This window comes from Salvelinus fontinalis, chromosome 2 (genome assembly GCF_029448725.1).
Source record: "Salvelinus fontinalis isolate EN_2023a chromosome 2, ASM2944872v1, whole genome shotgun sequence".
Classification (NCBI taxonomy): Eukaryota; Metazoa; Chordata; class Actinopteri; order Salmoniformes; family Salmonidae; genus Salvelinus; species Salvelinus fontinalis.
This window is the reverse complement of record NC_074666.1, coordinates 88828992-88840157: the sequence shown is the minus strand read 5'-3', so window position 1 is coordinate 88840157 and position 11166 is coordinate 88828992. Positions and strand designations below refer to the sequence as shown.

General features: G+C 44.4%; 1 protein-coding gene across 1 annotated transcript; it reads left to right on the top strand.

The window, feature by feature from the left end:
- Positions 1-1224: 1224 nt before the first annotated feature.
- On the top strand, positions 1225-9674 carry LOC129831127 (extracellular serine/threonine protein kinase FAM20C-like). The gene is made up of 3 exons (XM_055894201.1): positions 1225-2692; positions 4594-4775; positions 9495-9674. Exons 1-3 carry the CDS (start codon positions 2133-2135, stop codon positions 9575-9577), a joined length of 825 nt encoding a protein of 274 aa, XP_055750176.1. The 5' UTR covers positions 1225-2132; the 3' UTR covers positions 9578-9674.
- Positions 9675-11166: the final 1492 nt, after the last annotated feature.

The following is an 11166-nucleotide window of genomic DNA, read 5'->3' as shown; positions in this document are numbered from 1 at the left end:
TCGACTGTGGGCCCGGCTCCACGAGGGGGAAAAGGGGGGCTTAGCCCCCTCCTTTGAAACTTGAGCCCCCTCAGTTTTAGTTTTATATCGTTACATAAAAACAGCAAAAAAGTTCAAATAATTGAGTGACAGGTTGGCGCAAAAACTGTATCTCCGCTGCGCCAGCACAATGGACAGAGGGGCCGTGTGTAGGGGATAGGTTATGGAAAGCCACTGGGGTGGTTTGGTATGACTTCTTTGGGTTTCCATAAAAAGTGGGAAAAAACGCTTCTGATATGTGGTAGGCTACTGTAAGTGAATAACGTGATACACCTCTGCCTGTAATATTTGATTTTGATTCATAAGGGCGGGGTCAAATTTACCGTTGAAGCTGCTTCACCAAAGACAGTACACTATGAAGATAGGCTCAAACTGCTTCTCCAATAGAAATCCCCGATCATACTTGTAGGCGATGTCATGGCGACGTTGGCTAGCTAAGATTATGCGCAAAAATACATAATCGGGCCTAACAATCATCCCGGCGCCGAACTGCACATTTTATAGGCCGTCAAATCAAAGGCATCATACCACAGAGGCCATTGCCAAGCCCAGAAACATGGGACCAACACTTTACATGTTGTGTTTATATATTTGTTCAGTGTAGATTGTGTCATTCCTATATTTATCTGATATTTTCTTTAAAAGGGCTAGGCTTACTGTTGTTTTGTTCTGTTTTCATTCATTCGTTTGTATTGCAGTATTTATGCTTGTATTTTGGTTAAACAGCTGTATGTATGGCTGCATTCACATAGGCTGTTTGTCATAGGTGATTTACCCTATCTGTATTGTAGCCTATTCATTACCAAAACGGCCTTGATTTAGTGTGCAGGGCGCTGTCCATTGTACTGATACAGCGCAGCGGAGATATGCTACTTATTTCTCTCAATCTGTCACTTCAAAAGCACTCAATCAATGATCTCGGATTCTCGAAATTTGAACTTTGTTTATTGTGGTATAGCGTGAAATAAGCCGAACTTAATATAATTCAAATGCAAGAACACCCCAAAAGTGTGCCCCTTCACCGATTTCAACTTCCCCCTTTATCCTGGCGCAGGGTCTGGTCGACTGCACAGTGGTAAATAGCAGTATTGCGCTTAGAAATAGAAGATGCCCTCTTCTTGCGCTGTGGAGAGTTGCAGCCAGGTTTACAGTATATCGTTCCAACACGCTTTCTGAAGCTCTCTCTCTCTTTATGTCACTATCGCTGTTTGCATGTAGACGCAGCCAATCTCTTCCCTATGACGCCGGCGAGGCTGGGCTCAGAAGGGTTGATCATAATATTTAACACACCCACCCAGTAAGAGCAGGATACTAGTTCAACTGAGAAGTATAACAGCCACGGGACACGAGTGGAAGCGAAAATCTCTGCACCTGCCAAGCGGTGTATCCTACTCGCTCTGCTGTTCCTTGAACGGAAAGACGGTGACGGGAGATTTATATGTTTGACAGGATCTGGCCTAGACTCGCATCCAGGTAGCTTCAGCTGACAGTGCATCACATGTTTTTTTAAATCTCGTCGATTTTTTTTTTCTTTAACACATTTTTTGGTGCCTGTTGCTATTTCCTACAAGGACCGTGGCTACATGTTTTAATCGGAAATTGAATAAAGACTGTCCCTCGGACTTTTAACAAAAAATGACGATTGGACAGCATTGACACGTTTTTATGCTCAGCATTGCATGTTCTGAGGATGGAACAGTGCTTTCGAAACGCAATTGTGCTAAAACACGTTTAAAATGCCCTCAACTGTTCACTGCTATTGCGATTATATATCGTTTTGTGCCGTATTCAGAATAGCCACAGACCCATTTGCTTTAAGGTGCCTGCTCTCCGCAATGAGTCGGCATGTCCATCTGGCTGAATATGAATCATTCAGTCTTTTCTAAAAGACCAGCGCTCTGTGCGTAAACATGGAGTTTCTGATATAACACGGATTATGTTTGGAATGACCAGAAAAAATCTCTAAATGATCTACATTGGGTTTTTGCTCCATATTTCACATTGAATATAATTGTAATATATATCGGTGTTGTGCGCTGCTTTTTTGGTTTAGTGATATAACAGCAACTACTTAGTAGTGAATCCTGTACAAAATGATCAAGATGATAATGTTTCGTAAATTTCGAGTTTTGATACTCATGGTGTTTTTGGTGGCGTGCACCATGCACATTATGATAGACTTGCTCCCAAAACTAGAGAAGCGAGCGGCGGGACCGGAAACCGGCAACGGTGGCTGCCAGTGCACTCACAACCCGAGCGAGGAGGCCGGGAGCTGGGGGAAGCAACGCGCTAGGTCGGTGGCGGAACCGGGCTGGCCTAACAAACACACGCTGAGAATCCTGCAAGATTTTAGCAACGAGCCGAGCTCAAACCTCACGTCCCATTCCCTGGAAAAAATCCCTGCCGCTGGGGAGAGAGCGGAGTCTTTCAAACGAATGAAACAGTACGACGGGGCAGCGGATAACCAGAAGCCGCTCATCAGAGACGCCAGCCGGGGTAAGACCGTTGCTGCGCCCGGTATCTTCCGGCTGCCGGCTCTGTTCGAGCATCCTTTATACAAGACGGACCTGCCGACCCTCACAGACGACGACACCTTGTTCAACGTCAATACTGACATCAGGTTCTATCCGAAAACAGCGGGGAATCAAGAATGGTAAGCTGGGGATAAAAGGAAGCAGGCGTATCACCTTATCAGAAATCAAGGTGACAGGTGTACAGTGCCATAAATTGATTATTACCCTCAAGCAACAGTTTCTTGAATTGACTTCCTCCCTGGCTTTCACTGTTTTAATTAAATGAATACAAAAGTGATATTAATAACTAATGGTCCACTTGTCCAGATACCTGAACTGAGCATCACAGTTGCCCTGCTTGCTATCCACTATACCCTGTAGCTTAAAGGCTACATGACTATATACATGACTTATTGTCCATACACTATTCATTGCACCTACTGCAAAGTGGTACTCCTGCATGCAAACCCATGTTTTATTCTCTACTGCTATCTATCTCTCTATCCATCTATCTATCACCATTTCTCCTCACACTCTCTCCATTCTTTATTCTCTACTGCTATCTATCTCTCTATCCATCTATCTATCATAATTTCTCCTCACACTCTCTCCATTCTTTATTCTCTACTGCTATCTACCTCTCTATCCATCTATCTATCATCATTTCTCCTCACACTCTCTCCATTCTTTATTCTCTACTGCTATCTATCTATCACCATTTCTCCTCACACTCTCTCCATTCTTTCTTCTCTACTGCTATCTATCTCTCTATCCATCTATCTATCATCATTTCTCCTCACACTCTCTCCATTCTTTATTCTCTACTGCTATCTATCTATCACCATTTCTCCTCACACTCTCCCCATTCTTTATTCTCTACTGCTATCTATCTCTCTATCCATCTATCTATCACCATTTCTCCTCACACTCTCTCCATTCTATGGGGACATCGTTAACTGGAAGACAATCTATCTATTCAACTCTTCCTCTCCACCTCTACCGTTGTGTAGTGAATAAACTATCTATCCATCCACACTCAAACGATGGCCTTTCTTTTGACCTGAACTGTGCTGGTCTTCTGAGCCCCCCCTGCCCTTTGCATCTGTAGGCTACTTACCTATTTGATTCTGCCGTGGTTTACTGTAATATCTAATGATCTCCTAAGCATGTGGGGGTAGGCATACTATTGTCATACTTATTGTGTTATTACACTGTAATAACTTAATTAAGAATAGAGAGTTTGGCCACAGATATGTGTCCTGTATTCATCCAACACTGTAGGCATACAGATGTTAGGTTATTTGATTTGATTATACCCTATGTATGACTTCAATAACGATGCTGTTTATGTTCAATCGTGTGTAAACAACATATTGATTGAATTTCAATGGTGAGTCTCTCCAATATATTGTATGATGATGTGATTGCCATATATGGTGGTTACATCATAAACATTGGCTTTAGGTTTGCTTAGCAAGATAGTGTTGTTTATTACTGCACTATTTTACACCTTCATTAAACGTCAGCTTCCTTGATATTGCATGTAGGACTCTACTTTGACGACAGGTGTGATATTTGATTTAATTCATGTCATTTGATTAGACTTAATGACATTTCTGAGGAAACTTTTTGATAACCTGGATGCCATCATAAAATCTGAAATCCATCCAATCCCTAAGCAGTAACACACCCATTAATCCAGGAGAATACTGTGAGGCTTATGAACACACCTGAGGCTGGTGGGAGGAGCTAGAGTATAGGAGGACAGGATCATTGTAATACTTGGAATGGAATCAATGGAACGGAGTCCAACACGTTGTTTCCATGTGTCTGATGTGTTTGGTACCTTTCCATTGATTCCATTCCAGCCATTACAATGAGCCCAACCCCCTATAGCTCCTCTCACTAGCCTCCTCTGCTGTAGCAGTCATCTTCGTTACCAAATCTGTAGCAGTGAATTAGACAATGCATTGACAGTTGAGCTCCTCTCCTCTTCTCCTTTCCTACAACTCAACCCTCGCTTCTGTTCTCCATCCACTAGGCACAATGAAGCTAACGTGGAAGAGGAGGAGTACCCCCCTACAGGGGAGGTGACAGCCGAGTCCTACCCCAACTGGCTTCGCTTCCACATCGGTATCAACCGCTACGAACTCTACTCCAGACACAACCCTGTCCTGGACTCCCTGCTCAAGGATCTGGTCACCCAGAGGATCACCAGTGTCGGTGAGTCTGGGAAGAACTAGAATACCAAGAATACTGTGCAGTGTGTGTGTGTGTGTGTATATGTGAGTGTGTGTGTGTGTATATGTGAGTGAGTGAGTGAGTGTGTGTGTATATGTGAGTGAGTGAGTGAGTGAGTGAGTGAGTGAGTGAGTGAGTGAGTGAGTGAGTGAGTGAGTAAGTGAGTGAGTGAGTGAATCTGTGTGTGTATATGTGAGTGAGTGAGTGTGTGTGTGAATGTGTGAGTGAGTGAGTGTGTGTGTGTATATGTGAGTGAGTGAGTGTGTGTGTATATGTGAGTGAGTGAGTGAGTGTGTGTGTGTATATGTGAGTGAGTGAGTGAGTGAGTGAGTGAGTGAGTGTGAGTATATGTGAGTGAGTGAGTGAGTGTGTGTGTGTATATGTGAGTGAGTGAGTGTGTGTGTGTATATGTGAGTGAGTGAGTGTGTGTGTGTATATGTGAGTGAGTGAGTGTGTGTGTGTATATGTGAGTGAGTGAGTGAGTGAGTGAGTGTGAGAGAGAGAGAGAGAGAGAGAGAGAGAGAGAGAAGAGAGAGAGAGAGAGAGAGAGAGAGAGAGAGAGAGAGAGAGAGAGAGAGAGAGAGAGAGAGAGAGAGAGAGAGACTATGATACACACATACACAAGGCATTATATAGTAAACCACGTTTAATCAACATCCGGTGCTTTTGTCCCAATGCTGAGTTTCAATTAAATCCCCTTTCATTTTTACCTGAGGCCCTTGTTACAGATAGCAAATACATTCAGAGGAAGTGAAAAATAGATGAAAAACCATCAATCCTTCTGTGTCAAACAGTTTGGTTATGGAAAATAATCTTTCAGACCTCCAAGCAATCATACAGTGTTTAGGTGACATTATGTGGCTGTCGCAGGCTTAATGTGTCCACCTCTGGGACTGCTACTGTTCCCACTGGAGAGCTACAGCTGCAATGAAGTACTGCCTCCCTCACTCATCAGTCTGAGGTCTACCATATCATAGACCTGTGTGTGTGTAAGGGGGTCGGGGTGGCTGTGTGTCTGTGTGTGTCTGTGTGTGTGTGTGTGTGTGTGTGTGTGTGTGTGTGTGTGTGTGTGTGTGTGTGTGTGTGTGTGTGTGTGTGTGTGTGTGTGTGTGTGTGTGTGTGTGTGTGTGTGTGTGTGTGTGTGTGTGTGTGTGTGTGTGTGTGCCTGCATGCGAGGGATACATACATACACAGTCTCGTGTCTATGCTGATGTTGGTGTGCATGCAAAGACAAGGGCTAAAATAAGAACCGCTGGACAACGCCATTAAAGTTCCCTCCAGCATTGATATTAGTTCCTCAATCACTCCTGGACAGGATGTAATCAATCGTGCTGGCACCTCTTGTTCTAGGTGTGTGTCACCCACTGTTTCCATTGCTCTGCCCATCAATCAACTGCATCTGCCCTCAGAGATGGCCATATAAAACGCTGTGTGTGTGGAGGAAGGAATGTGGGGTTTGTGGAGGAGTGTGTGTGTGTGTGCGTGCGTGCGTGTTTGTGTGTGTGCGTGCATACTGTACCTCCACACAGACAGCAGCCTTCCCGTTCAGTCCAGCCTGGATCAGGGAGAGAGACAACACAGGGTGCAGATATTCAGGAAAGTTTCCACTTCAGCATTTTTCCTGCTGATAATGTTTGGTTGAGCCTGTCTCTCTGTAAAGATATTACCTTTTTCTCAGTGTGCAGAACATCTCATAACTCATACATCTACAGCAGCCCAGGTGTGTGTGTGTGTGTGTGTGTGTGTGTGTGTGTGTGTGTGTGTGTGTGTGTGTGTGTGTGTGTGTGTGTGTGTGTGTGTGTGTGTGTGTGTGTGTGTGTGTGTGTGTGTGTGTGTGTGTGTGTGTGTGTGTGTCCGTACGCCTGTGTAGAGAGAGAGGGAGAGAGAGAGAGAGAGCATTCATCATTATGATACAGAAGTGTTCCACCGAGAGGGAGCTTTTGTAAAAAAAAAAAAAGACATTGTCATTCATGAATTCAGGGATGCTCAGATAGAGAGAGCACTATGGATGGCCATCATAACCGTTGTGGAATGCATAGCAGTGCTTCCACTACAGGTGGCCGTGACGCGCACTGTAGGCTACTCTATGCTAACTCTGGCCTAGTTTCAATCCACTTGAACCATGAATCTCATTTGAATGTTTCATCAGGGATGACCTTTTTGAGTTTTGTCGATTAGATCAGCGCTTCCCAGCTGGTGCATCTCATCCAGTTCCTTTTGGATCACGGGTCGCGGCTCATTATCAGTGTCCTAGTTACAAACAATGGTTTTGTTTGTGGGGGAGGGTTACAAGCAGTTTTCGAAAGCTTTATATATAGGCAGGTCACGGTGGCAAAGTGTTTAGGACAACTAAAGGATTAACGTTAGATTATCTGGTAGCACTATCATATGACCCAGCAACCGGAAAATCTAATACATCTTGCCGTATAACAAAGAGAGAAATGGTAAGAGAGAGAGACCTAGCTGGGAGAGAGAGTTTAAGAAAGACAGAGAGTTTAAGAGAGAAAGACAGAGAAATAAAGAGAGAGTGAGAGAGAAAGACAGAGAAATAGAAATAAAGTGAGTGTGAGAGCAAAGGAGAAAGAAAGAGTGAAAGAGGAGACTGCAGGGCTTGTTTACATTGTGGTTAGGCAGAGCTGCAGGGTTGTGTAATATGCTCAAGTTAATGCTCTGTAATATATGGACAAATCCCCTGAAAGCCTGTCCATTATGACAGAAACACAAGCCATTTAGACAGCCCCTCTCAGGCCTTTTGTTAGACAGATAATCAGGCAGAGTCTGGAGCGTGTCTGATTTAGCCTGGCCCACTCCCTCCGTGTGAAACGGAGCGACGGAGCGACGGCCAGATCTGAAGAGAAAGATGGGCGTAGGTAATTGTACTGTTCTTTTACACGGGCGGAGAGAGTTTTGGAGTTGGAAGACTTCTAGCCTCCTGGGTAGTCTGGAGTTTTCCAGTTTCTGTACAGCCTAACCTGGTCCAACTCTAACAGGGTTACTGAGTCTTCTCTTTGCAATGAAGGAGGAGATCCATACATGGATTCAGGTAAAGTGGAGTAGCTACTGTTTCCTGCATAATAGTGTATTTGTACATCACTGGAATATGATCAGTGAAAAGAACTGAAGGCAATAGTTTGGTAAGACCTCCTATGAATACACATATTACTGTAAGTGCCTTTACAACACTTCAAAATGCTTATAATGCATTATGAAGAGGGTGAAGAGGGTATTCATAGAAAGTGTTACGAATTGTTTATATTAGCTATGTCAATGTTAAGAAAACACACGAACACACACGGAAAAAGGTATCACCCAGGTTAGGTTTTATCAACATCAAAGAGAGGATGGCATTGACGTTTCTCTAAAAGTAGGCTTTTTCTGCTTCCACGAATGCACACACACACACACACACACACACACACACACACACACACACACACACACACACACACACACACACACACACACACACACACACACACACACACACACACACACACACACGTGCACATAGAAATCAGAACCATGAACAGCCTCATCATATTTAGATTACGTTGATTGGACTAAATTGTTTTGGGTATGTTTTAGTTGTCACTGTATTAGACTAAGCAGAGGTGATTTGATGATGTTGAAATGTTGAAGTTGAAATGGTGTTGGAATAGTGGAGCTCCTGTTTTCTTTGTGACTTGCTGTAACTCTCTGTGGTTCTAAATCAATAGTTCTTTAGTGGTCTGAAAATATCATAAACATTAACTTGCTTGACTATGCTGTAGGTCATGTAACTATCTGTTACTGTACATACAATATGCTTTGTGGACTTCACTGGACAAAGGTTACTGTCCGGTTTTGTGATGAAACAAAGGTGTGGTTGAATTTATTCTGCCACTGTGTCTTCTTATAGTCTTGGCCTTTAGGCCTATATATCACAGTGTCGAGGCATATGAACTAAACAACACAATTATCACAACAGACAGGTTGTAATATAGCTCTTTGTGGGGGGGGCTTGGCTTCCCCAGTGATTTTAACTACACACTGCTACTGGACAGGTCGAGGAAGACAATGCTTGCAAATTGATTTATATTTGTGTCAGTTGGGACATCGAGTACGCATCGTCTCCTTGCTCATTTTGGCCAAAACACCTTCGGACTCTAATTATCATTATCGCACACAACAGCAAGTGGCCACTCGATAAAGGGCCTAATCCAAGTGTTAAATTTGAGATTCAGCCTACTCCGGTACATAGAACCGGTACATAGAACTTCATTGCCCCCTAGCGCTCATGCGCGATAGGAACATATTCTGCATTGTGAATTCATGTGGAATTTTATACTTTTTCTTAGAGTTTTAATGTAAAACCGACTGTTTAATAGTTAGGAAAATGTTTCAACTTTTCACATCCCTAGTGGGGGTGGGGGGAGGTGTGGTCATTGGTGTGTGTGTGTGTGCCTGCGTGTGTGTGTGCGTGCGTGTGTGTGTGTGTGCCTACGTGTGTGTGTGTGCCTGCGTGTGTGTGTGTGTGCCTACGTGTGTGTGCCTACGTGTGTGTGTGTGTGCCTACGTGTGTGTGTGTGTGTGCCTACGTGTGTGTGTGTGTGCCTACGTGTGTGCGCACGCATGTATGGTCGTGTGCATGTCTCTGTGTTTCTGTACCTCAAGATGGTACAGTAAATTCACATTTGACCTCTTTGTCTCTTCCCTAAACAGTCATGAAGTCAGGAGGAACTCAACTGAAGCTCATCATGACCTTCCATAACTACGGACAGGCGCTGTTCAAGCCCATGAAGTAAGTACCAATCATTTGTATAAAATGTACAAGAAGGATCAAGGATGACCTACCTGACATCTCTTCAAGTAGTGTCTGTAGTGTCTGTAGTGTCCGTAGTGTACGTAGGGTACGTAGTGTATGTAGTGTATGTAGTGTCCATAGTGTCCGTAGCGTACGTAGTGTAAGTAGTGTATGTAGTGTATGTAGTGTCGTAGTGTCTGTAGTGTCTGTAGTGTCCGTAGTGCCCGTAGTGTCCGTAGTGTCCGTAGTGTCCGCAGTGTCCGTAGTGTCTGTAGTGTCCTTAGTGTCCGTAGTGTATGTAGTGTCCGTAGTGTCCGTAGTGTCTGTAGTGTCTGTAGTGTCCGTAGTGCCCGTAGTGCCCGTAGTGTATGCAGTGTCCGTACTGTCCGTAGTGTCTGTAGTGTCCGTAGTGTCCGTAGTGTCCGTAGTGTCTGTAGTGTCTGTAGTGTCCGTAGTGTCCGTAGTGTCCGTAGTGCCTGTAGTGCCCGTAGTGTATGTAGTGTCTGTAGTGTCTGTAGTGTCTGTAGTGTCCATAGTGTCCGTAGTGCCTGTAGTGTCCGTAGTGTCCGTAGTGTCTGTAGTGTCCGTAGTGTCCGTAGTGTCCGTAGTGTACGTAGGGTATGTAGTGTCTGCAAGGTTTGTGGTGTCTGTAGTGTCTGTAGTGTATGTAGTGTATGTAGTGTCTGTAGTGTATGTAGTGTCTATAGTGTCTATAGTGTCCGTAGTGTCCGTAGTTTATGTAGTGTATGTAGTGTCCGTAGTGTATGTAGTGTATGTAGTGTCTATAGTGTCTATAGTGTCCGTAGTGTCCGTAGTTTATGTAGTGTCCGTAGTGTATGTAGTGTATGTAGTGTCTATAGTGTCCGTAGTGTCCGTAGTTTATGTAGTGTCTGTAGTGTCTATAGTGTCCGTAGTGTCAGTAGTTTATGTAGTGTCTGTAGTGTCTGTAGGGCATGTGGTGTCTGTAGCGTCTCTGTTGGCTGTAGTGTATGTAGTGTCTGTAGTGTATGTAGTGTCCGTAGTGGCCGTAGTGTTTGTAGTGTATGTAGGGTATGTGGTGTCTGTAGTGTCTCTGTTGGCTGTGGTGTATGTGGTGTATGTTGTGTCTGTGGTGTGTGTAGTGCCCGTGGTGTCTGTGGTGTGTGTGGTGTCTGTGGTGTATGTAGCGTATGTAGTGTCTGTGGTGGCTGTGGTGTGTGTAGCGTATGTAGTGTCTGTGGTGTCTGTGGTGTGTGTGGTGTCTGTGGTGTATGTAGTGTCTGTGGTGGCTGTGGTGTCTGTGGCGTCTGCAGTGGCTGTGTTGTCTGTGGTGTATGTAGCGTCTGTAGGGGCTGTGGTGTATGTGGCGTCTGCGGTGGCTGTGGTGTATGTAGCGTATGTAGTGTCTGTGGTGGCTGTGGTGTGTGTGGTGTCTGTGGTGTATGTAGCGTATGTAGTGTCTGTGGTGGCTGTGGTGTCTGCGGTGTCTGTGTTGCCTGTGGTGTAAGTAGCGTCTGTAGCGTCTGTAGTGGCTGTAATGTCTGTGGTGTTTGGCAGATTGAATAAATGTTGACAAAGTAAAAGACCTTCAAAGCCCCCGTTCTATCATCC